Raw genomic sequence first — 27278 nt, 5'->3', positions numbered from 1 at the left:
AAAAACCGGAATTTTTTTTTTTTTTTTTTTTTTTTTTTTTTTTGCGTAATTCCTTTTGCCGAGTTTGGGAGCTTGGTGCTCTCCTCTCCAGTGAACTTGCATTGTTCCACCTTCCAGCAGACCAGGCTTCAGCTATCCAGGGATAGGAGGAGTAAATCTATACATTTTTCTTGGGAGTAAGGATGCCAAAAATAGGACTCTATGGACTTTACTGCACTCCAAACTTTTGTAGATAGTGGTGATGTCAATGATTTGGTTCTTGATGTAAAGATGGCCTTCTAGGAATAGGACATTGGAATTTGCCCCTAAACATAACTTAGTTTTAAGTCAAGGTATAAATTTAAGCTGATTTTTATTAACCTTCAGTTTGAGGGTTTTTTGTTTGAGTGGGCTGTGTTTCGTATTGTCTTCATCTTGACCATATTTTTGTTAAATGAAAACCTCATGTTGTTTGGATCTAATTCCTTAATGTTCAAGTGCTCTGCAAGCACCCTGCATCCATCAAAGGATGGCAGAGACTTTATTGTTGTACTCAGAAGTGAAGGAATATTTTGGAGGTGCGTTTTAAGGGTACCTCCTGAATTGTGCAGAAAGATGAATATAGAATATAGAAATCATATACAAATCATATAGAAGATTAATAACTGAAACTTAATTGAGTAAGTTTAACATATACATATGGACAGCAATGATTTTACCCTAAAGCTTCTGCCCTAATGTGGACAATTTGCACGGTGTTCTGCAGATCAGCAAACACCCAAGGAATTATATCAGTCAATCACAAAGCCATAGTTATTTCTCCTGGGCTGTGATTCTGAAGGCAACCAAACCAATAACTGGAAAAATGCTAGGAAAAATAAATAAGGGGAATTTTTTTCCATTTAAGCTTCGGAGCAATTGCTGTGGAATAGTTCCTGCTGCTGCGCCTGTCTTGAAATGAGAGTGTATATCTGAGTTATTGTGGAAAAGGTTATTAGTTGAGGACTTTAATCCCGCTTCGTATTTGGCCAACACAGCAAGAGGTTGCATTGGGGATGGAAGGGAGGGAGCAGCGGATAGACAGATGTGGGGAACAACCCCACAGCCTGGGAGTGAGTGTTTCTGACCCAGCCCAGAGGAAAAAGAAGAGCGGAGGAGGGAAAATTAGCCAAAATCCTGCAGCTGAAGAAACTGAGGCCAGGAGGTATGTGATGACTGGCCTCAGGTCATGCACCATCTGTGGCAGAGCTGAAAATGAGCCTAAAGAAGTAGAGACCTTGAACTCTGGTCTTTTATGGTCATTTACTGGGGTATATTAAAAAAAAAAAAAACAACAGCTGGCATTGCTAATTAGTTATTTTGCACCGATCTTAGGAGTAGTAGAAGTTTTTAGTGTGCTCAAAAGAGTTTCACGGCAACATTCATTGTGCAGTTGCCAAATGTCCCTCATGGAGCTATGGATGTCTAGAGGGCTTCTAGAGCAGAGTGATGGCATGTGCCCAGTTTAGATGTATGCAGACTTAAAACTCTAGATAATTGGGGGTTTGGGGGGGAGGAGGGGAAGGAATATGTAAAGCCCCCATACAAGTAGTTCAAAAAAGAGTCACGATAATAAATAGTCAAGCCAAGTAACATGCACCAGCCACCCATCACCACTAAAATAAGGCTGCTCTTTTATCATCATGGCAAGCTATATTGCTCTCCAGGTGCTCAGGACCAGTCCTGAGCGGGTAAAGCTGGGACTAATAGACCCTGCATGCGATTAAGCGGCTGTCAGAAGCAGGCAGTTGATAAATGATGCTGACTCCCATTACTGCTGCACGCATCGCCATCTCTCTCTTTTAAATCACTCAAGAGAAGCTCACACTCGCTCAAGAAATATGCAGTCTTCTACAGTTGGCTGGATTGCTGTATAGAAGCTGATTTTCCTGACTTGCACTGAAAGTGCAATGAGTCTTAGTCAAATACATGACTTTTAAATGCCTATAGTTTAGCAGGGACTTGTGAATGTTATTCTGCATGACTGCTGTGTCCTGGTTGCTCTGCAGGAACCTCAGAGAAAAAAAAAAAAAAAAAATTAATAATGTGGAGTTGTTCCTTATTTTCAGCATTTTTTTTTTCCAATGGGATGTGTTATGTTTTGACCCCAAAAGGCTTTAAGGCTGTTAAAAACTCCTTCTATGCCCGCACACATATGCATAGAGTATGTATCGTTGGTGTAAAGGTATATGAAATCTCAAATACTGAGTTCAGGACCTTGTAGTTTTTTAGCAAAAATTTCCTTGTGAGATCTCTCAAAGCACTTCAGGATCTTTAATTCTAAAAATAATATATGTAGAGTTCATGTTAATTTTGGGTGAGGAGAGTTGGAAGAACATACTTTTTTTTAAAGTTTTTTGCTCGTCTTAAAAATAAAAGCAGAAGCAGCAATAAAAATGATTAGGATTGTTATAAAGGTGCATCATATTAGTGTAATTTTGAGGATTTTTTCCCTTTTTTTCTTTGATTCTGCCATCAAAATGTCTTATGATAGAGAAGTAAAAACGCAGCTTAGATTGGTAGGGCTTTTTCCAACACAGGGAGTAAGGTGCACTTGCAATATTGCTGTTTTGAAAGTGAGTCACAAGTCCTAAAAGCATATGATAAAAATTATGATTTTTAAACTCTACTTTCTTCCAGATGCCCTAAAATAATTTCTGCAAAAGACTTCTCGAAGTAATCCAGTTGAAAATCTATCTCAGAGGAGATAACCGTTATAAAAGAGCAAGGGTTGGGGTTATTTTGGTGGAAAATAAATAATTTTTTTTTCCTTAGCATGAATTTGGGGACAGATTCTCAGTTTTACTGTAAAGGGTTGTGGCTCTGCTGGTCTTAGAGCGGTGATTTCTGCTAGCTGGAGGTCTCTTCGTTAGTCCTTATAGCACCAGCCATTGATACTGTGAGATATAGAAGAGTAGAGCCCAGTGAAGCAGGAAAGGGAGTTATATTGCGTTTTCTGTGTAATGAAATGAGCATGTTGTACCACCGTTTTCTTCTAGCAACTAAATACTAAATACTAGTTGATGCAAATACATCATATAACACTTGAATGGCAAGCCAGGAAAAGGAAAGCAAGAAGCAATGATGTGTAGCATGCCGTGCATCCTTGGTAGGCATGGTCTGCCATATAGCTAACCTATGTCTGAGCAAAAGGCTGATACACCTGAAACTGTAAAATGCTGTGCTGTTCCCTGTGGTTTAGGTTGTTCAAGTTGTTCTTTATCATTTTCTTTTGCATCAAAAAACAAATACTGGTGGCATATTAGCAGAAGAGATGTTCATTTTGGTAAATGGTGCATCAGTTTCCACGAAACCCTTCTAATTTAACCTTGGTTTGTTTTTTTTTTTTTGCTTGCATCCAGTATCGTTATATTATCTGTGGGTTTTTTTTAGGAGGAATATAGAGCAGAAGGAATTAGCTGGCACAACATCGACTACATAGACAACTCTGGTTGCATCAACCTGATCAGTAAGAAGCCGACAGGCCTGCTCCATCTGCTGGATGAGGAAAGCAAGTGAGTAGGAAACTGTTAGTTTTGCTACCGATATTTGTTTTTTCACTTAAAAAGTGTTTATCCTTAACCCTTACCTCTTGTGATTCTTCCTAGAAAGATGCTAATAGCTCGCTGGGTTGATTTATCTTATGTCTCTAGTTTTGTTTCCAAGGTGGTAAGGCAAACAGTGGAGAATCAGCAAGCTGTGCAAAAAGCCTTAACAAATAATAATTAAAATTCTGTTTCAAGAATTTCTTCTTTTAAAGGGAAGGGAAAAGGTTTCCTTTGCTTCTCTCCTCATTTCTCTTGCTGTCTCTTGTGGTGTAAGGATTTGAAGATGCTTGAAGTTGAGCTGAGTGAAGGGAGAATCCAAGTGCATGAGTTAAAGCAGGTTGTGTGGGTGCTGTTATTGAGATGTAAGGTGGATTTATCGATTTACTTTTAAAAATTAAGCCAGAGTGAACTGAGGGCACTTGTATGTAGGGGCTGCACTTTTATAGGGTTTCATGGGCATCATGGATGCAGCTCAGGTTTGCATCCTTGGTTATATCCATCCAGCTTGTCTTTGTAGAAGTTACCAGATGAGCACGTGGCTCCTAGGTCTGCTTTTGGGTAGAAACTTCTGAGTGTAAGGGATCTCCCATTGAATGAATGTGCCGGTTTTCTACATGTGAAAGGCAGGGAAAGGCCAGGCAGTTTTGCTGGCATCACCTCGGATCCGCGTGGCTCCAGTCCAGGGCACGAGCTCTCCTCCCACCATTTTGCTTGTGGGTTTCTCCTTCGTTTCTTGTCTCATTTACCAGACACACAGCAGTGATGTTGTCCCAGGGATACTGTACCAGGCTATAAAAGCTTAAATTAGGTAAAGTTGTGAAATGTACCCCCAAGTTGCAGATTTACATGAAGTTTGAGGATGGAGGATTAGCTTGCTCATACCAAGAGGCTCTGCTCAAGCTCTGTCCTTTTTCTTCCTCTCTCCTATACCGGGATCAGTCAAGTAACCCCTGAAGTTGAAGTGAGATTTGTAGGCAAAACAGCTCAATATTTCCTGAATGTGTGGATACCCCATAGATATAGGAGCAGTCTAATCCTCAACACCGGTGACAGAAACTCAGGGTTTCAGGTAAACGCAGCTACCCTGAATAATTTCCATGCAATGGGCATACAATGTAGTATACCACAATAAAAATACACCTATTGTGCTTTTATGACTGATTGCAGACCATTACTAAATCAGTTAAGAGTTCTTCCAATGCCAGCTATACCTTGTATTTGTATATAACCACATGACAGCATACAAAATAGTGCTTGCTTAGTATCTGCAGGCACAGAAGTGGAAGCTCAGAATACCTGTATTTTCCCATTTGTGGTCAAGAAAGAAGTATAAAAGCTTTTTTGTTGGCTTTATGGCTGTCTTCTTTTTAATTCTTTCCATTCAGTTTTCCTCAAGCCACAAACCAGACACTGCTGGACAAGTTTAAGCGTCAACACGAAGGGAACTCCTACATTGAATTTCCAGCAGTCATGGAGCCAGCTTTCATCATCAAACACTACGCAGGCAAAGTGAAGTACAGAGTGAAGGTCTGTCACCCAGCTGTTCCCTAGCAGTTTTTTTTCATTTAAATCATCTAGCTGTGTTGGGGAAGGAGAGCCCCAAATGCTCCACAGAGATGTTTGGAAGAGGACTTGGCTAGAGAAGAGATGCGAGGGTTGGGAGAGAAGTATTTGGTGAAAAGCTAGGCTGAAATGAGAAGGTAGTGGGGATATGTCTTCCTGTTCTCCACATTGCAAGCTCTGCGAGTTGGCGTTTTGGGGAAGAATTTAGGGATGTGCACTGAGGTTAATGCTACATCCCAACAGTGAGTTGAAATTGGGTATTTGGTAGCCTTTCTGGGCTTGGTTTGTGTAGAAAACCCAGTGTTTTTTTCATCATTAGCCATTTTTTAATACAGGTTACATAAGCATAGGTCTCAGCATCTCACTGCTGCAGGTACTTTTTAAAATCCCATGCAAATGATTTCAAAGTTGACCCCATTTACATTCATGCCAATTATTAGCAGAAGGAATTCCGGTGGGCAGGTGAGCCTGTAAGAGAAACAGCCTCGGGATTTATGAGTGCAAATCTGTAATTGTGTTTCTGATGCAACAAATGCACATGCCAAATCCCAGCATCAGCTTCAAGATGCTTCAGAGAGCAGTGCTTTGGGATAAGACATTTATTTTCTGGACATAAAGAGGCATCTAATATGGGGGCAGAAAAAAAAGATAGAAGCAGGTTTCAATAGTCATGCTGTCCCAGGGGTAGCCTGTCAGATCTTACCCAGCATATCTTGTAGATGTTGTTTATTTTACTCTTTTCTCCCTTCCTTTTTCTCCTTCTCTAGGATTTCCGTGAGAAAAACACGGATCATATGCGCCCAGACATTGTAGCTCTCCTGCGAAGCAGCAAAAACGCCTTTATCTGTGGGATGATTGGGATCGACCCGGTGGCCGTCTTCCGCTGGGCAGTCCTGCGAGCGTTTTTCAGGGCGATGGTTGCTTTTAGGGAGGCTGGAAAACGATACGTGGAGAAGAAAACTGGTATGTGTGCCAATCTCCTAATCCTAGTGCCTGTTTTTCGCCAGCAATTTAGGTCTAATATATTACTACAGTATTTTAAGTAGCCTGACTTATTAGGAGCTATTAATCTATTTAAAAGGTCATTAAATACTGTGCAGATTTTTGCTATGCAAAAGTTACATTTAAAGGTACATTTGGATTTTAACACATCATAAGAAAAGATTTTCACTTTACTGCTGCTTTAACTTTTCCTTTTTGTAGGATGCATGCATAGGAAAATCAGAACAATTCAAACAGAGACATAAAAATTATTCAGCAAATAAGGCAAATTACTTTTGCTAGGAATTCTTGAACTGTTAGTTACATCTGGAAACAAAAAAAGGCGATAATTCTTCTCTATAGTTTTTCACGCTGTTCACCCTTTAAGCTGCAAGAGAGTGTGTCTCTTGTCTAGCAAAATTCATTGCTTTGCAGTCATCCAGAACCACCTCATGCCAAACGTGGGGGCATTAAATTAAAGGAAAGTAACGGTGCATCATCATGCTGTGGCAGGCAATACCTGGCTGTGCTTTTAGACCATTTCTCTGCATAAAGCAATTTTGGAAAGATGGGTACAAGCTATTACTATTAATTTCTGGGCAGAAGAGGGCTTGAAATTCATGATGAAATTAGAGCCTCAGCAGGGAAAATGTCAGCTGAGTTAAAATAAAGCATGGAGCCGCACTGTGAATTTTTTTTTAAGTTGGAGAGGTGTGTATCAGGGAGAGCCAAGGAGCCTGGGACAAGGAACATAGGTATGGAAACCATACAGGTGGAAAGAATAATTTTCTTGTTTGGGGCGAATAATAGCATTGCCAGAAGAGCAGGTGGCAAAAATTGGCTTTCAGCTTTTGAGGCTCTTCCTCTCAAACTGCTTGGATGCGATGTATGAGAAAAAAATCTTTCTGGTGAACCTGGGTCTATCTGGCACATCAAAGCAGCATTTATGGACAGCAGTGTTTCGTAATGCCAAGAGGTAGATGGCAAAGATATTTGACGTTGGGAGAAACATCACTCGAAAGAGTTGGCTTCCAAAAATCCATATTTGCATTTTCCTAGCATCACCTTTTCATCTTGCATAAAACCCAGGCTGAACTAAAGTAAGCTGATCAAGGAGATAATAAAAATACGTCCAGTCTTGGGAAGTAAGAGCTAATTTCAAGCCCTGCTTGGCTTTCTGTGTCTCTGGCAATCGGTCATGCCTGCCATGCTCGTCTCCTCACTAGCTAGCTTTACGCTTTCCAGTCTTGAGTTTGCGGCAATAACTTGCTTATATCTATATGTTATAGAGACATATATATCTCTCAATATATAGGTATAAAATAGAGTCCAGGAGGTTTTCAGACAATTCTGAGACTCAGTTCTTGCATCGCCTTTTCTTTCCATACCAAAACTAACCAATACACAGTAATGGATGAGTTTCTAAATCTTCTCTAGCATGTGGTGCTGCTCTTTTATCTGTCTGGTATCCTTTAGTCTGCTTTCAAACGTCTTTGTGCTTTGTAACCTCTGTTTTTTGAGTAAAAAAAAGAAAACAAAACAAAACCCCTCAGAAAGCTGGATAAGGTTTGTCTTAAACTTCCCGATAATCTTCAGATAATTTATAACCTGAGTTTTTATATGCATCTTCAGCCTGAATTGGGAAAAAGTCAGGAGAAAGTCACTGTTATATAGGCAGAACTAGTGGGAGGAGATTACCTAAATCTAATTCCCATGTTGAGGTATACCTTATCTGTAGGGAAAGCTTGCCCTACAAGCAATGGCAGAGCTGGGACTACATGTTCAGCTGCCTCTGCCCTCTCTGGAGAGGTACCCATCATCTCCTAGCTTGAGTTCTGCCCAGGTAGTGGTAGCGGTTGGCAAGGTGAGATCTGTGGCAATGTTTTCATCATGCTTTTGCTGGCAAGACCTCAGGCCCATCTTCTGTTCAGTTGTCCTTCTCCAAAATCCCATCCATCTTGCCAAAGCACCACAAAGCAGATGGCTATAGAAGAGGTGGACCTCAGCAGAAGGCTTGGCCAGTGTCTGGACAGTGGGGTGGGCTGGTGCGGCACGGCGGATCCACTACCTGATGCTGGTGTCCCTCCTGCTCCCTGAAATAATCCAGAAAAGCCCCAGACTGATGCTTTGCATCTATGGCAGAAGGCATTTATGAATTATTAAAGGATCACTAAAATTACCCCACCTCAGTAGACAAAAGCAGACAACCAAAGACAGCATATGTTTTTAGGTTTATTTTGTTTTTTTTACCAAACCTTGTTGGCTTTAATTAGCCTGATTCGAATGCCTTACTGCCCACAGATGTGTAGCTTTTGATAAAATTATAGTAGATTATCTGAGAATAACTTCACACATGTATGTTCATCCAAGTGTGCACGCTTAATATTTGTATATAATTTTTAAAAAGGCGTGCTGCCCTGTTCTTGGTTTCTGAGGTCCTGTCTGTTGCTGCTACCATCCATCAGGCAGGTGTAATTAATGAGTAGGAAAATATCTGAAGCATGCTTTTTTTTTATTTAAGGTTCTTTGCCCTCTTTTAACCCCAAATGGATGTCCCTTGCTTTTACCTGTTTGAAGGCCTGTCCGAGTCATGCTTGCAATACCCAATGGAGATTTTAATGAACAATCTCTGGTGTATGTATAAGCAGCTCTGCAAAGTTTTGCTCTGCTTTTTGCGTCATCCTGTTGGTTGTCTTCTCCATGTCAGCAGTGCCAAACACTGCTACCGCTGCTTCTGTAAGGATAATCAGCATTTTTTCCTGCTGGCTTTGGAGACTCCTTTCTTTGTGCTCCTAATATCCTCGTAGCGCAGCTTTTAGTGACTGCACGATTGTCCTCGTTAACCTGGAGGTGAAGAGCAGCAAAGCGGTGTCACTGTGAATTCTGTTTGGTACCTTTCTCTTCCACCCGAGAGATACCTCTTATGGTGCCGCCAACCCTCCTTGGATGAAACACACTGGGATCTGGCAAGCTGCAATTAGCTGAAGGGTGGACGTTTTCAATAATTTGGTTTCTTAATTATTATTGTTGAGTTTATCAGGGGGGATTGAGGTGGTCCAAAAGAACTACACATTTGAACTAGATTTGTTAGTGAACTTTGATTAAAGGAACATTATCAAGCTTTTTAAGAAAGAAATTTTTTTGCTGTATCATCGATACAAATTTATGACACAAAACCCCCTAATTCTATGTTAGTGAAAACTTGACAGAAGAACTGGTGCTGTTCATATAAGCCAGGCTGTGGAGACTCCCAGCTTTCTCATCTTGGTTTTGCTGGACACAAACCTAAATCCTCACTCTGACAAAGGGTTCATGGTCCTGGCGCCCTGTGCTCCCTTGATAGGCTCTGCATTTGCATTAAGCCAGCAAGGGCTGCTCATTGCATTAGTGCCTGTTGTGGCTGACCTACATGATGACAGGTCAACAGGAAAACAATCCTGTTGACTTCTGCAGATTTATTCCTGAAGCCAGGCACCAAAAAAACCACACACCCCCAAAAAGAATCAAGCCCCCCCTGTGCCCGTATTTGCCAAATAAAGGTGATAGGAACCAAAAAAATGATCTTTGAGGTCCCACTGAGCAGTATGAAGTGGTGTTAATGCAAGGAAGATGCCCCTTGATAGTGTTCCTCTGTAAAGTTCAGCTCGGTCCTTTCTGATGATTTAATGCATTGGTATCAAATGCTTCCGTACGTGCTGACACAAGGTAACTCCTCTGTGACCTCATCATGCCTCAACGGGAGCATGACGTATCCCTTGACTTGGCCACCTAAACGATGATGCAGAGGTGCTGCCTGATTGCGTAGTGTCACCTGTGTAACCTCTCCTCCACCCTATGATCGGAGCTGGGCCATCAAAAGTCCTCTTGGCCACGCAACAATGGTTTCTTCCAACTTCCGACCTCAAACCCATCCTACCTAACTCCAGACTCTGTGTCCTCTGCCCTTGAGGAATACAGAACCCTTCCTTAATTCAAATAATTTCTATTTTTCCTCTTAATTGCCAATATCTGAGCAAAGCACGCCTCTGGGATGCAAGATGAGAATTTGAGGTGGCTGTGTCCGGGAGCGTCTGCACAGGGAATTGCTGATAATGCCTGGCAGAGGCACAGGAAGGATTTTAAAAAACAGTTAATAAAAGTAAAGATTTATCTAAGCATCTACTTTTTGCCCAAATAATTGCGGAATGATTATAAAGTGATTATGCTCTGGCTAATAAGGATTATAAGTGGGGTTGGGATGCAGTCCAGCCCATCGCTCCTGTGCCACGGCACCGTGTTAGGAGGAAACTAAGGTTAAATTTTGTTGAGTGTGAAAAACACGTGACCCTTGAGCTCTTGTGTCCTTCGGGCTTGTTCTTTAGCCTCTCCTGATTTCTGCTTATATAATCTTTCTCTTCTCTCCATTTTTTTTTTTTGTTGTTTTTATTTTGCTTCCCCAAGGGCATGATGATGCAGTGCCATGTGCGGTTTTGAAAAGTGTGGATAGTTTTAGCTTTCTCCATCACCCAGTTCATCAGAGGAGCTTAGAGATCCTGCAGAGATGCAAGGAGGAGAAGTACAGTAAGGCTCCACCAACCGCCCTTTCCTCTGATACAACACTCACATGCCAAGAAATGGAAACCAGGTGCATTCAGTGTAGAAAGGGTTAAAAAAATGCCCGAGGAGCCTTCCAGGATTGAACCAGCTGCCTTATTGCAATTTTGAGCCTAACAGGGAATTATTAGGCAGAGTTTGAAGAGTGAAATTAAATGCAAACCCACATCTCTTGAGTTAGCGCATCATTTTGTTGGCGCTTTCCCCATTTACTCGCTGACATTAAGTCAAGATGCTGATGCTAGGGGTATATGTTGTGTGGTTTATTGTTGTTATCACATGTGTGATAATATGTTCAAAGCACTGCAAGTCCTGTAGGAATATTCCTGGTATAAGGCACGTGGCTGATACAACTGGAATTTGACTTTATTTGGATTTTGTTGGACTTTGAAAATAACTTTAGCATGTGAAAATATTGTCTCCAAGGGCTTTTACTAAAACTAAAGTATTTGGCAATGTTATTTTACAGAATAGGTTGGGTAAAGATGCACTTGGTCTCCATTTCTTCCTCCTCACTTCTCTGTCACATAATAAAACTCATCCTGCATGACAACATGGACACTCTTGCCTGCACTACTGTATTTTTTGTATATATATATAAAAATATATATATATTTGGTGCTCATATCTTTAGATATATCATTTTTCTGCCATTATTCTTTTCCTTCATGTTGCACATTAAAGCTTACAGAAATAGAGCACTGCTATATGCATTCTTCAAGGGCAAATCCTCAGCCCAAGTTGCTAACATAAACATCGTGCAACATAGGGGTAAATGCAAAACACCCAGGTTTTTTCTGCAGAGCTGACCACGGTAAGTACAGTAGTTGTGTGTTAAGTCTTCACAAATATGCTTTTCCTGCTAGAAACCTTATATCAGATTTCCATGCTTCCTGCAGCACATAACGTTGGGGGAGCAGAGGTGTTTTAATTCTTAATTTAGACTTTAATTCTTAATTTGGACTATGTTATTTTTTCCTACAAGTTCCCACTATTGCTACTATTGCTACAAGGAAATATAAAGCAGGAAGACAAACACAGCACTAGATTTTACTGAGTGGTGTTGTGCTAAGTGACCTTGCTGATGCTACTGAGAAACTATTGAAAAGGAAGACGATTATCAGTAGAGTAACTTTAATTGCAGTTAATGAATCAATTTTAATTTGTAGGTTAGCTCAGCAATATGGGAATTTGGGGGGGCTTTGATTTGCAGTTGCTTAGGCGTGAAGAGGGAAATTCATACAACTCAAGAGCCACTTAGGAACAGAGCTTTAATTTAATGTGAAGCAGTGAAGTTGAGCTCAGTGTTGAGCTCAACATGTTCAAACCTTACTTATTATAGACTATTCCACATAGCTCTTAGGATAAAACCAACACATGGATCTGAGAGTAACATTGCTGTAGTTTGTGAATTGGCTGAGAGCATCCGACCTGACAAACAAGTAATTCATGTTCTGCATTCAGAAATCTTTCGCGTCTTCCCACAGGGTGTGCTCCTGCAAGCTGCTTCCCCAGGCTTCATTTCTTTGGCAGGCTAAACCGGGGTTGGAGCGTGTATTGTTTTTGGGTCCTGAATTTAGTGAGCTTGTGGGCCCCGCAGGCGAGGATGCTCAGGCTGAGGTTGGCCCCAGCGACTCTGCTTTTCCCAGAAGTCAGATGAGGTTACGCCCATGTCATCCTTGAGAGAGGGACCAGATAAATCATCTCCTTGTCTTGAATTGTGCAATTAGTTCTAGCTATGCACAAAGAGAGGAAACAAATTGATTTGGTGAGTATATTGAGATTCCCTTTAGGTCACTTGTATTCAGCTTGTGTAGCTAACTGATCGCCCTTCCCTTCCCATCTCAGCTGCTTTGCTGGTGTCTTTGAGTCTGTCAATTAATTTATGGTCTTCCACCAGAGCAAGGCACTGGGTTTAGACATCTCTGAGTTCAAGACCAAATCTCTGCTGGTTGACGTTCATGAGTAGGAAGCAGACTGGGATTATCCAAAGCTCTTCTTGATGAAGGCAAAGACCTGTTAGGCAGATCAGTCTGTCTTTCTGAAACACTACAGCTGAAGAAAAGGGAATGTGCTTGAAAAATCAGAATAATTTTCTTCCTGAAATGTAAAATAGATTAGCCTGCAGCTGAGCTGGGTGAAGGGAATGAGTTGTTTCCATTCACACCACTGTTCCTTGAATGCAGCGTATTAATATATGCGATTTAATAGCCTGTATTCACTAGAGAGAATACTCAAAGCCACATGAGACTCATCAGCCTAAATCTAAAACCTTTTGCTTTTCATTTCTAAAAAATCCTGCTCTATTTCCCAGAAAAGAGGCTACATCAATATGACAACTTTTATTTGGCTGCGGCATGTATGTATTTCTTCTTTTAAGAGCCAAGTGACGGCACAATGTAGAAAAGTCTTTTTTGGGGGGGGTGGTATGTCTAAAGCAATCCTCTTTAACCCAGCTTGTGCACCATAACTTTTATTAATCAAAAAGTCACATAAGGTGCTAAGCTGGCAGAATTACGATGCGGTTTTAATGCAGCTATCGTCTGGAAGCCTGAAATAGAAGTTCCCTTTTCCTGAGCAATGCAAGGTGCGGATGCAGTAATATTTTGCTACAACCTTGTCTTCATAACTTCAGCTTGGCTTGTTGGGCTAGATGGTGTTTGGGGCTTTTTGTCTCAGGGATTTCTTTGGTGGGGAGTGCAGGGAAGTAAAGGAGGACAGAGTTTGCTCCAAAAAGAAGAGCATGGACTAAAAAAAAAAAATCTTAGAAATACCAGTGAAAGCCCATTTTTCATTAAATGCTTTAGGTTAGAGAAGCCTTCTGTGCCTTAATGGGTAAGTATCCAGGCATATATACTATATAAAAAATACACACAGCTAGATGTTATGTGCTTTCTTAGTGTAAAACTAGCTACAAAAAATAGTAATGCAATATTTTAAACAGATTCCCGATTATTCTCTTTTTTCCCCCCCTTTACAATTGGGTTTCTGTGCTCTAAACAAGTCACTTTTGCACAGAAATGCCAGTCTTGAAAGAGGTAAAAGAATGCTCCTAGGATGAGAAATGTAACAAAAAATGGCTTAAATGGCAAAAAGGGGGATTAAAAAGAGAGGTTTGACCTCTAGTCATAGCTAGGCACTTGGATAGATTATCTGGCTTGCTTTCCAAAAACCTCCAAAGTTGGAGATTGCAAAACCTTCTCAGCAGGAGTGACTTGGTCCTGCCTTGGAGCACAGGCAGGATCAAAGATGACCTGTGGCAGCACTTTCTGGAATTTTCTTTTGCTCAGATTTCTAGGATATTTGGACACTTTATATACAATAATTTAACCAAGCTGACCATCAGCCTTTTCAGGCATCTCCTGCCCAATGTTCAGGCTTCAAGACAACCTGTTATAATATCTCAACAGGTAAAGGAGGACAGTAGATGCCCTGTTAAAGGGATGTCACCTGTTGAGGTTTGGTAGGAATTAATCTTCACCCTAGAAATTTCAGGCTCTGAGGAATAATATTTCAGCAGGATGGGCTCAGATCTCTGCATATTCACTTTGTGTTCATCTTCAGAATAAAAAGATCCTTAGGACACCTTTTAGCTCAGCATCTGGGCTATATTAAATAGGAAAATGATAAATGCGGGGAGGAGGGGATATGGTATTGCTTCTTCCTGTTCTGTTACAAGCTATAGTTTAGACTTCTTTCTTTTCAGAGAGGGTTTGTTTGCATTTTTTTTTCCACTACAGAAACCTCAGGGTAAAGGAATATACTTTTTTCCCATGTTCAGAAGAGCACTGCGATGTTTCCTGTCTCACAGCAGTGATTTCGAGACAGTTAAAAAATTGCTCAGCTGTTTCCATGTCAAATTCAGGCTTATCGGGTCTTTAAATATCTGTAGTTTAGTGACTTGAAAAGTGTTTTGTTGTCTACAAAAATTGTCCTCTGTCTTCCTAAATGCTTGGTTAGAAAACATTTCCACTTTGGGGAAGATAACGGCTTGAAGTCTGCTTCTGTAACCATGCATGATAACTTCCTTGGCTATTTATTAAATATAAATTGCTCTAAAACTACCCCTATCAAAGGATACAGGTTCAATAGGCAATAAAGCTCCCTGTGCAGTATATACTACTCGCTATATGTGTCCTTGTCCATGTATCTGTAGGACGGGAAGAAATGTGCAAGGAATAAATGACCATTTTTCCAAGCACCCTACTTATGTCCAGGTGTTTTGCCCGTGCAAGCAACTCTGTTGTCCCATGCACAGCAGAGAGCTTAGGAATATTTTGGACATGCAGGACATGGGTGGCAGGTCCCCCCATCACAGCAACCTCTTCCTTCACACTGTTTGCTTACTAGCTGGGACAACATGTGCCTAACACACCGTGCATGTGTGGGAGGGGAATTAGTAGGTTTGAGCAAACAGCATTACTCATAAGGGTGATGACTTTGTGGCAGAGAGGTAGAACTTAGCAGACGACGGGCATGTTGGCATCCTTGGCACCCTTGTATGCCCAGCATGTGCCATGACACGTACATGCTCCTCCTTGCTGTAGTCAGTGCTAAGCTATGGCTGTGCTAATTGCCTTTTGGTGAAGAGCCAGGTAGAAACTTTTTTTTTTCATGTGCTGCTTTAGGTATTACTCGGAAGAGCCCGCGGACACCACTCTCAGATCTCCAGGGAGTAAATACCATCAATGAGAGGACCCAGCGGTAAGTCTCTTGCATTTTTTTACATTGGCATGACAAGGAAATCTGGGATGGGAGAGCACTGTCTTTCATTATAAATGATTGTATTAAAGTTTCTCCCAGATTAATTTTGTCTTCTCTTTGTTCTTTCTCTGCTATGTGATCATATCTAAGTATCTTTACTTGACTAAACGGCAGGCAGGGAAAGCAACTTTCCTGTGTCAGAAGGCAGCAATTGCAGGTGGTGTGGCATACGAGGTGGTAAGATGCTTGCAAAAAACCCTAATGAATGTGCCGATATCAAGGAAATAAAAATTTACCGGGGATTTTTCTGGCACAAAAAACCCAATTATGTGTTTGGGTGCAGAATTGCATGCAAGCGGTGTGATGGTGGCTCTAGGCGCCACTGGGTGTGGAGGACCTGGGAAGTTAGGGGCCTTGAGATCGTACCTTGTCAAATGCTTCCTTGTTTTTAAGGGAAAGAAACATGTTAACTTCAAAAAGGTTCAATTTTTACAGTTTTTATGTACAGTTTTATTTTTTGATCCTTCCTTGAAGGTTCTGGCCATTCAAGCAACTACTTAACGAGACCTTTCTGCTTGAGAGTCAGGTCTATACTTTGAGATGCAGATCTGTGCCTCTTCTGCAAAAGGTTTTCCAAATCCGTTTCAGAATTAAGTTACTTACGAAGCAAAACATCTTCATTTCAAAGGGATATCTGGGCGCTCAGCCTCCTCCTTTTCTCCAACTACTCTTGTGCTATCTCTCTGCAGACCCCAGAAAGTCTGATTATCCAAATACTACCTCTAAAAGGGTACAGTGCCTCTCTGCTTCCCTCTGAGGAGATGTGTGTGTGCGCTGGGGAAAGATATGATCAAAGCAACCTCAACTCCTAAAACAATTGCTTGGAGCTGCAGACATCCAGGTGTAACTTCATGGCTGCTCTGAGTTTCTCGAGAAGTCCAGAACAAGTCAAGAGTAGTCTGACACTGTCTCCTGAAACATGTCCATCAAATCCCCTGTAATGGTCCTTGCATCTCAGTGGGCTTCCCTTCCACACAAAATAAAATATCCTCCAAATATATCATTAAACCTCATTTTTTACTGGCTTTAATGCCAAATGGCCAAGACAGAAATGAGACACAGGTTGTTCCGTTTTTTTTTTCCTAGGGGAACAAAAGTGGCTTTCATTGTCTGGCTTTGTTCAGCACATGCCCTCTGATTGCCGTCAAGACTAGAATATCCCTCTTGCCCTGAATTTCTTCCCTTTGAGAGTGGTGGTAGCACCCTGCTGAAGGAGAACTGAATATTCTCATAACATTACAAGTTGGCTTATTTTCAGTGGTCAAAAAGGATGTGATTTCCATAAAATTGTTGGATTGAATTCACAAATTTGTGCCACTTCTCGAGTTTGGGCAGAAATCCAGCTTGTGCAAGCAATCTCACCGTATCGTGGGAAGGTGATGCAACCCTGGTTGTCCTCACATCAGTCTTTCCCACCCCTCCTTTTTTTCTTTCTCCTAATGCTATAGCTGCTACAGCTCTAATCTGTTGGGTTACGACAATAGTAGGTACATGGTAATGTTTGAGGCAGAGAAGGTTGGTGTCTCCAGAGGTGACGTTCGCTGTTTCTAGCATCTCTGGTTGCGCAGGTTTCCCTAAATGTGATGTAACATGAAACTTTGTCCCTGGGAGATCTTCACATGTAGATAGGAGAAGTTCTGCAGTTTCTCTAGCAAGCCTTCACATCTGATGTTGGTGCATGAAGAACATCTGCAAAGTGGGATGGGGTGAGCTCCAGCTTTGGAGGCATGTTAGTGCAGCAGCTTGGGCTGCCAGCATTTTCATAGCCCAAAACATTTCAATTATCCCAGCAAGGGGCCATTGTAAAGGCAGGGAAGCTACTCCTGTCCCAGGCAACAAGGGGGATGTATTTATTTACTGTGGAGTTCAGTCTGTGGTCAGCTCTATTTATTTGACTTAACCCAAGCCAGCATAGCAGACAAGTTGCCTTAAACAGCCAGGATCAAGGGTAGCAACTACTGTGTCTTTCTTCCATCATCCTCAGCAGTTGCATACTAACAACAGGGTCAGGACAGACAGTTTATTCCCTTTACTGATATATTTGCAGAAAATGTACTTTTGAAGCTGTCCCAATTCCTATGCTCCTCCTCGTGTGGTGCCTCAGTAGCACGGTCCATGATCTTTGCTTCTCTTGGGCATCATCAGTGATGGGTCCCCAAATGTCGTCTGTGCTCCTTCCTTCTGAAAGCACAAACGGGGTCTCTCGTAAGATCTCTAAAATACAGCCTGCACTTTCGGAGTAGGCAGGTGATTTTTATACCTTTCATTGAAGATGATTTTGATCTGAAGAGTCATGATTTTGATCTGAATAGTCATATCACACTTGATAAATGTTGGTATTTCAGTTAAATTGCGCTTGTCAAGCAAGAAGGGGTAAATACATGGGTGAAGGTAACATATAGAAGAGAGATTTACTTTAACAGCTTTCCAGCAGATAGACCGGCAAGTGATTTACAGAGCTAAATTAAACAGGAATTTGCTTTCAAAGCCATCTCGTGATCATGTGGTCCCTGATAAGTCTGCAGTTGCACATCCAACCCACAGGATAGCCCGGGGCTTGCTTCTAAAAGCAAATTTGAGGCATGACATCACTCAGGAAGTCGTTGCGGAGAGTTTAGTGAGCCCAGTGCTCTCCTCTGATCTCAGAAGAAAGTGGACGGGTGGTTTGCACATGCTGGGGGGTGGAAACCAGGCTTCAGCAGAGTGTTGGAAAGCCGGCATGCCTTGGAAGTCCCTTCACCAACTGTTGAGTAATGAAAGCCATGCCATCACTAACCAAAACCTCTTGGGCTGTCCGTTTTCCTGCTGGTTTATGTTCATTGATGAAACTGTTTTATGTGCAGTGATGTCTAAGTGGCATGCAGGAAAGCAGGTGTTGATCAGTCTGTCTTGAAACAGTTGATTGGGCTTGGTGAGATGATTGACCTCCCAAGTACCAAAAAGCCTGCATCAGTCACTATATGCATGTATACATCCTAAAGTGTCCATAATAAACAGCTGTCTTTTTTTTCCCCCAAAACCACATGGGAGTTTCTAGGGATTTCTATTCTCTAGTCTTGTTCAGAGTCCATATATCCACAGCTGGTCTCAAGCCTGAGAGTGCATTGAGGTTGCTCAGGATTAATGATGGGTTGTAGATCCCAAAAGTGGCCATTGAGGTTTAGCGGTACCCATCAACTGGTGATTTTTTTTTTCCTCCTGCAAATAGGTTTTTGAAGGATGGGACCTTAGCTGTGGAGAGAAAGGAGGTGGACAGGAGAGATCACCTGGATATTAAAGCTTCTCGCTGGCCTTCCTTGAATCAAATGGGCTGCTTAAAAAAAGCAGGTCAGGGAGTGCTCAGCCAGGGGTTTACTTTGCTGCAATTCATCCTTTGTTTTAATAGTGGTATATGTCAAAATGCTGATTTGATAGGACTAGGAAGGAATTTGAGAAGCACTGCGGCGAGGCAGGAAGGCGACTTGCACTCCAGAGTCATGTTGCTCCAGGGATCTGGCTTCAGGCTTTGGGCTGGCTGAATGAACAACTTTACATGCTTTATTTTTTAATTTCCATGCAGCACTTGATATTTGTCCTTCCTCCAAATCAAGACTTTTAAGACAAAGGACTGCCTTGTTGCTAGATCTCAGAAGTGACCAGTGCCAGAGGCCCCATTTAAACCACGGTGTCCTTCAGCATCCTCATGACCAGAAGACTGGTGCTGCATTGAGTCTCGTCCTATTCCTTTTCCTCCTGTCTAAGATAGCTTGGGGTTGGGGGGTGGTTGCAGACCCCACATCCTCCCTTAGATCACCTTTATTTCATATGATGGTTTCTGCAAGGCTGATAGAGAATTTAAAATTAGGAAAAAAAAAAAAAAAAAAAAGAACTTCCCCCCCGCCAAAACCCCACCACCAAACCAAAAGTATTGCAGTTGGGTCCAGCCCAGGAGAGGCTTCGCATAACCCCAGACACCATAGGAAGGCTCCTCAACTCTGGAAATTATTTGCCCTGATGTGAAGTTTTGTCAAGTACCCGTTTCCCTTCCTCCAAGGGAGGATTTTGGTTCCTTTCACCATTTCCTTCAGTCGTTCTGCAGCCAGGTGAGTGTTTCTAGAGAACAAAGCAGCTCTCCTTCACAGCAGAGAGGACCAAATAGGGCAAGTGATTTGTGATCAGGTCCCAGTGACTGATTTTGGGCCAACCCATCAGTCCAGCTGCAGCTGGCATCCTTCATTTGTGGCAGATAATTAGTTTATTGCAAATGATATTTGCTTGTTCTTTTCCTAATGAAATCATTGCATGAATTAGAAAAGACAGAGTCAGCATCATCTAAAGTTGTGACTGAATGATGGCAAAGCTGATGGCAGAGGTTATAGTCTCATATCCTTCAGACCACTGGGGTATCTGCAGACTGCAGGTCCCAAACCTTGTGACTGGGAGAACTGGGAGCTGTTATTCTCCTGTTGATAGTTTTCATCCTTTTATGAGTATTTGATTTTTAAAATGTGCTTAATTAGCTGATCACTTCACGTGGTGTCTGGCATCATGAACACATCCCATGGAAGCGGATTTACAGTTAAAAGAATAAAGCAGCGACTCTCATTTTCTACCAACGGATTATTTTATGATCTTATTTTTTATTTTGTCATAGAACCAGAGTTTTTTATGTCTTCCTAACACTGTGTGATGTTTGATGTTGCAGCGATGCCTATGCGGTTGGCTGGAACGGCCGAATGGGGATGCGGCACAACAGGCTCGCCAGCTCCGGTGCCTTCCTAGACAAAGATGGGATATTTGTCAACGCGACTAACAGCAAGCTGCTGGAGAGGGCCCACGGCATCCTCATGTCAGTGCAAAAGAAGGGGATTTTGGCTTTATTCCTCGAGCATAATGAGCAGCATGGGTAGTTAGAGGAATGTAAATAGCCAGAATATAAACATATCAGGGTTTCAAGTAGACTTGGAGATGTTTCACGGCTGGGTCAAAGTGACCCCAGTATGTTTTACGCATCTGATTTATTTAACTCTTATCATTCATTTGTAGTGACAGACACAGGGAAGAGAGAGAAGGAAGGAATCTGCTGGTCAAACCAGTCTCAAGATATGACAGCGATGTAATGTAGTCACATTTTTTAATGTGATATCAAAGTTTCCATTACAAATTAGGTGGGGAAATGTTGATGATTCATGCTGCAGCCTCATCAGAAGGTTCAGAGAACATCACTGGGGTGGCTGGAGTTAACATGGGATATGAGAAAGCAGGAGGGTGGTCAGTCATTTCACAACGCCGCTCCCTTGCTTTACCCATATTACCGGCATCCCATCATCTCCAATGTAATGATTCCCTTTGATTGGATACCTCCCTCTCAAACCCATGCCACTAAATTTGTAAAACTAGTTTGCAGCATGCAGAAGCAGCCCAGTTTCTGCGCAGGTTATAGAAAGCGGCTGCTAAAGGGGATTTGGAAGGGTTTGCTTCATAAACTCCTCCATTCTGCAATTGCACGCATGGATTAACCTGAGCCATTTATTATCTCCCCAGGCGAAATAAGAACTTCAAAGCCAAACCCAATCTCCCAAAGGTGAGTGGGAAGCAACATTTTAACCTTGCTTGGGTTAAGACGGTAGGTACAGTGATGAGATGCTGATGGGTGTGAGGAAGACCGCTTGGGTCTGCATCAAGACCTTGGTCAGCTCAGCTCTGTTCAGGGCTCTTTAATGGACATAAAAACCAAAGGATTTCAGCCCTGATTTGTGCTAGGAGAGTGCTGTATGGCTCCTTTTTGACTCATCCTGGGAAGGAGTACATATGTGCTGGTGAAATTTGGTAATGAAATCCCTAAACTAAAATGAGCGGGTAGGTTATGCAAGGGGGCTGGTACCTGACAGACAATGGGCTTGTCTAATATTCAGTTTCCCTCCATCTTGGCTGCGTTTACTATATGTTAAGAGATGCCAAGAGATCTGTTGTACCTAGAAGAATAATGCTCATTGTGGTCCTTGCTGGTGCTGCGTTGGGGGTTGGGAACAGAGGATCAGGAGGAGCAAACTTTGGTTTTACTCCTCCCTGCATGTACATTGCACCTGGAGAGGCACAGATGCAGTTAATCAATGAACTGCTCATTAACAGTGAATAATTTGTGTGCAGTCCTTAGTGGGGTAGGAAAGCCAAATTTCCCATGGTCAAAGATGCCCTGGGCAAGTCCTCAGAGGAGCTCGGAAGAACATGATCCTGGGGATCTGGCTCTGGCCAAATAGCGCAGAGCTACATTTCAAGCTGTCCCTCAGTGTTTCCTGTTAAGATTAAGTAGGGTGGTCACCTAAGGAAGCCCTGCAGAGGGTATAAAGAGGAATATAGCATCTAGTCAGTCTTGTATTTATCAAGAACAAATGCAGTCTCTCTTTTTTCCACAGCACATGCTGGACGTGAAGTCCCTCAAGCACCTAACCAACCTGACACTGCATGACCGCATTACCAAATCTCTCCTCCATCTCCATAAGAAGAAAAAACCACCCAGCATCAGCGCCCAGTTCCAGGTAATCTTTTGCCTTTGAGAGGTAAATTAAAAGCAAATACCTGCTCCAAGTGCCTAGGAGGACACTTGCAGGCACAGTCCTGTCCCATCCTCACCACCGTTTAGGACATGAATTCAGGTGAGGACATGGCTTTGGGAAGCTGAGACACACCTGCAGGTATTTAAATGGTATCATTGGAGGGAAACAAGAGCAATGGTGGATATTGTGGGGGATGATGCGGCGGAGCAAGATGGGACACGAGCACGAACTGCAAAGCAGAGAGGTTGGTGCGTTCCTGTCCTCTGGTACCTCACTTTCCAAGCCATCGCATCGTTGCGCTTTCTCTGCCAGATCCAGAAACTGCAAAATCCCCAAATGATGTTTTTACAGTCTTTTTACTTGCATTCAGCATCTGAAATTCAATCTGTTTTCAAGCCAGCCAGAACATGAATTTTAATAGGGGCAGAAAGGTCAAAATATTGCTGCATTATCTCCAGGCAGGCAGAGGAATTCAGAGGAGGGATCGATACAGCATTTGTTGTGTTGTCGGCGTTGTGTGCCAGCCAGCCGTCCCTAGGAATAGCTGCAGCAAAAATAATCCTCCAATATGCGCATCAGGGCTTGGAAACTGCTACAAGACACATGCATAAGCAGGTGGTAGCATTAGAAAGCAGCTTTTCAGTTAAAAATCGGTTTCTAAGCAAGTCTGGCTTAGTTTTGACTTGTAATTTTGGTGGGGATTTTTTTGGAGATGTGGGTCAATTTTAGAAAGTCTCCATGTGTAGATCTGGATAAGATTAAGTAATCAGATATATACATGCACACACACATAAAAATCTGTGTATATATAATTTGCAGAATGCACATCTGTGTGTGTGTATATATATATTAAGTTTAGTCTAGTCTGATGGTATGCTGGTTAAAATACACTTCTGCAGAGTTTAATTCATACAATACCATGGAGGGGATTGAAACAGGGATGTCTTGAAGTGAAATGCCTTCCCAAAACCTATTCATCCTTCAAACGAAACTCTGAAAAGCCTCAGGGTGCATGATTGAGATTTTTACATATATTTTTACAGCACGTACAAATAAAAGGCCACTAAACACCATGAAGATTTCCCCCCTACGCAGGATAGCAGGTCATTCGAATACCCTTTTCCTTATGCTTTTTGATGTTCCCCAGCAATGATGTGACAATGTAGAAGCTCTGCCTGCAACACATCCTTTTTTTATTTAAATGAATAAAAACCTATTTAAGTCAGAGGCAGCTCTGGTATGACTGCCTGCTTCTCCTCTCAGACAAACGCCGTGCACTCCAGCCCTAATTTCATTTAGCACTTGTAAGAGAGAAGCATTTTCTCAAGAGAGCAGCCTGGTGCAAGCCAGCAAGATTGCTTTTTTTATCAAGAGCAGGCTAATAAAATTGCAGCACATGGAACTGGGTCACAGGCAGGAAATACAAATGTTTCCTATCATGGGGTTTGGCGGGGCGGGGGGGCAGTTGCTGATAAATGCTGCCTTGTGGCTAATGCCTGAACATCAGGCTTGCAGCTGCTCCGTCTCCTATTGATTTTAACCATGCCTATACTTACAGTAATCTATAGGCGAATTATCTGTATTGGAGGATGCTGTAAGAGGAGTGACGGCTTTCACAGCTGAAAAATAGACCGCTGGTACCAAAACGCCAGCACAGTGATTTATAGCCTCCCCTTTTATCCTGCATGCAGGTGGTACCCTAAAGAAAAGGATGCTGCCCTGTCTAGCATGGGGTGATGCTGAAACAATTCGCGCCCTGAAAGACCAAATACAGGTGGTGAAAGAGTGGGTGGCTGGAAAGTTTTGCAGGCAGAGGGACAAAGGAGCAGGGTACGGGGTTAATCCAGGGACCTTGCATGTCCTTTACGGATTCCTGATGACCAGAGCTCGCGCCAGATGGCAGAGGCTGCCTGAACCATCTGCCTTGTGCGGGATGTCGCTGGCTGCTGCTGAAATGGAAATACCCCCTCCTACGGGGCCAGTGGTCACAGTACGATCCAATTTCCAGTGGTGGGAGCACTTTGCTTGCTGGGCTTTCAGCAGGGCTGTTTGGCAAAGGGGTTGCATCCCGTGAGTCCCCTGCTTCCCTCCCACCAGCCCAGTGTGGGGCACGGTGGGATGCTGCAGCATCACTGCTGATTGATATCTCCTAATAGGCTTTTTTTCTTTTGTAAAAAAAGAGTGATTTCAGTCTACTTTTAAGAAAACCAAGAGTGTGCCAGTGGAGGTCTGCCGCATCGTGGTGTTCCTGCTGCTCCCTGGGATAGGAACGCTGGGGCAATTTGCATGCAGTTAATACACGCATAACGCAGCTGCATCGCACATGCGTGGGGTCCATCCTTTACTCTTCCCCAGATCCTGGATGTAGATAAATTATTCTAAACATGAAAGGCTTCCCATACAGATGTCTTTAAAATGATCAGAAGGAGAAGAAAAGGCTTCCTGCAAGAAGATCTGTAGGCAAAATTCTTCCTTCTAATATCATGCCATTTTAGTAACACATATATTCAAAAATTTATAACTCTGCTTATAGTAAATATGCAACAGAGTCTCTTTTACACAGCTGAGTTTTAAATGCTATTAAAATCAGGAGTAATCAACTCTGGAGCACGTTACTAATACCGTGTCAGAAATGTGCTTGACAATTAGAGAGATTAAAAAAAAATGCAGTGGAGGAGCCCAGCCAGCCGCAGTCTGACTCAGCATGCTCTGATTTTCAGTATGTTTTTATTCAAAGAGCTTGTGCTTCGTCTCAAGAGAGTCAAAGATTTCCGAGGTGGAGCAGTAACTCGGCGTAACATCCCGCTGGAGCAGTTGGGCATAGCAATGATGCCAATATAAATTTTTATGGGCTAGACATTTAATAATGATGCAGAAATAAGGGGAAATATAAAATGAGAACCTGGAAAACCCTTGATTCTCAGTGATCGCAACTGTGCAGCAGAGGAATATGGCAGGAATATGGCAGCATTGAAGCTATTCTCCTCTAAAAACAACCTATGAAGTGGTTAGGGTTCACAAGCTTCAAAAATCATTGCAAATTCCAGATCTCCCCTTTGCAAAACTGTCATTAAGAAAATTCATTTTTAGGCCAGCAATAAATTTTGGACCATTAAAAATCAGGAATAAATGCTGCGTTGAGTCACTTTTGATAAAGGAAAATTTTATTTGTACTTAAAATATACCAGTGATTGTTTGGTGCAAGGTGTAAATCCTTGTCTTGGAGCTCCCGCTCATGTCTAGAAGAGGCTTGCTGGTGCAGAGCAGGATGTGACTTTGGGCTCCAGTGGCTGATGTGAAAAGGTCAAACTGGAGATCTCAAAATACAACCCAGCATTATATTTATTTCTAGCTAATTTGTTGGGTGCAAAGACAAAACCAGCCAAGTTGCTTGGGCTGAAACACTCGTTACGGGGAACAATTTCTCATCTGCTTTGTTTACTCATCATTTATTCAAATTTTTTAATTTTCTGATTTAAGCGCTTGGATTTTCACTATTCATCGTGGTCTCTTCTCCATTTCCCGACTGAAGATGTCTTCTCTGTTGCAGGCATCGCTTAACAAGCTGATGGAGACACTTGGCCAAGCAGAACCTTATTTTGTCAAGTGTATTCGATCCAACGCTGAAAAGGTAAATCCCATCCCGTAAAAGCAGTGCTGATAAAAATCATCTTGGAAATATTTTGTAAATTCTTACATCTCCTCCCCCTCCTTCTTCACTGACCTTGGTGTCTGCAGGGTTGTTTCTCTTACATGTTCTCACTCCTCTCTCCGGCTGCCATTTCTGTGTGTCCTGCAACTTTTTTTCCTTCTTAAATACGTTATCCCAGAGGCACTACCACTATCGCTGATGGGCTCGGCCTTGGCCAGCGGTGGGTTCATCTTAGAGCTGGCTGGTGTTGGCTCTGTCGGACACTGGGGAAGCTTCCAGCAGCTTCTCACAGAAGCCACCCCTGTAACCTCCCCGCTACCAAAACCTTGCCACACAAACCCAGTACAAGGGGGTTAAAAACAAAAGAAAGCCCCAAATCGAGTTGGATTTAGAAGATACTTATATATGAGCAGTGGGAAGTATCGATGTTATCACTTGGGTGTTGCTCTTGATAAATTGCACTGGCTTTTCTTGAAATTGTAGAAACGTATATAAAAAATATACAGTTTTAATTTATATGAAAAATATATTCATTTTAATAAATAAATATGACTCCTTTGAAGCTCCTGCCACCCATAATAGAGATTTACAGCACTGTGAATTCGTTTGTGCTGTTACTGAGTCCTAAAGCTTCTTTAAAATAAAGTTTCTATAGGTAAAAGCAGATACTTTTAGAATAAGCTATGTTATTCAAACTGACTCAGTGATGCATCATATTTCTTGAATTTTACTTTAAGCATTTGTCTCATGGGCTAAGTTTAAAATGAAGGTTGCAGTAGTGACGCTTTCTTGGGGATTAATCCATTGGAGTTTTACCCAGATGTTTACAGATGAAGCTTTATGCCTTGGAGATTATTTAGTTGCTCACAATCTTACCCATTAGCTGTGACCTTGGCAGAGTCTTATTCAGTTTGGGGGCTCCAGAAAACCTTCTTTATGGTTTTATACATCTAGTTAGCTGTTTGAAAGTCTCCATCTAATGGCTGCTTGGAAGCAAACAGGATTCAACCCTGGTGGGATTAGTATGGTTCCTGGGGACCCGCATTCCCTCCCTCCCCTAGCATTGTTGCCAACATGCATGTCACGCAGATGTGCTATATCTGCTGAATCCGTTTACCCATCCGCATGCTTAAAAGCCTCAGTTAAAGGAAATATTTGCTCATCGTTGGCCTGTTTTTCCCCTTACAGCTGCCCCTGCGGTTCAATGACAGCCTGGTGCTCAGGCAGCTGCGGTACACGGGGATGCTGGAGACCGTTCGCATTCGCCAGTCAGGATACAGCTGCAAATACTCCTTCCAGGTTGAGTAAAACGTTTTCCATCTTTCGCCACCTTTAGCATCATTATCAGAGTTGTCTGAGTGTTGCTAGCTTGGGTTTTTAACAGGTAAAGAATTTATAGCTCATGCAAGGCAGTGGATGTAATGACCTTATGTCTGGCATGGAGTGGTCCACTGCTGTGCTGCTGATTTCTAGGAAGCTGGTCTAGACCTAGGTGAAGGCTACAAGCCCCTCTGCAGATAACATCATGGGTTTTGAACAAAAGCAGTGGTTTTTTTGTAACATGGACTTCTTTTTTGCAAAAAAAGGTATCCAATTTGCACGTGCTCTTCTGTGTGTGTTTTG

The 27278-nt window shown here is 42.3% G+C and overlaps 1 protein-coding gene across 1 annotated transcript in view; it reads left to right on the top strand.

The window, feature by feature from the left end:
- The window catches only part of MYO9A (myosin IXA), a 153589-nt gene that overhangs the window by 98581 nt on the left and 27730 nt on the right, over positions 1-27278 (top strand). Inside the window, 10 exon segments of the mRNA XM_010571563.1 lie at positions 3412-3533; positions 4952-5093; positions 5897-6092; positions 10551-10670; positions 15332-15407; positions 20152-20295; positions 20991-21030; positions 21863-21985; positions 25554-25634; positions 26844-26954. Coding sequence (XP_010569865.1) covers positions 3412-3533; positions 4952-5093; positions 5897-6092; positions 10551-10670; positions 15332-15407; positions 20152-20295; positions 20991-21030; positions 21863-21985; positions 25554-25634; positions 26844-26954 — 1155 coding nt within the window.

This window comes from Haliaeetus leucocephalus, unplaced genomic scaffold, assembly GCF_000737465.1.
Source record: "Haliaeetus leucocephalus isolate CR32 unplaced genomic scaffold, Haliaeetus_leucocephalus-4.0 Scaffold339, whole genome shotgun sequence".
Classification (NCBI taxonomy): domain Eukaryota; kingdom Metazoa; phylum Chordata; class Aves; order Accipitriformes; family Accipitridae; genus Haliaeetus; species Haliaeetus leucocephalus.
This window is presented reverse-complemented; position numbering and strand designations above follow the sequence as displayed.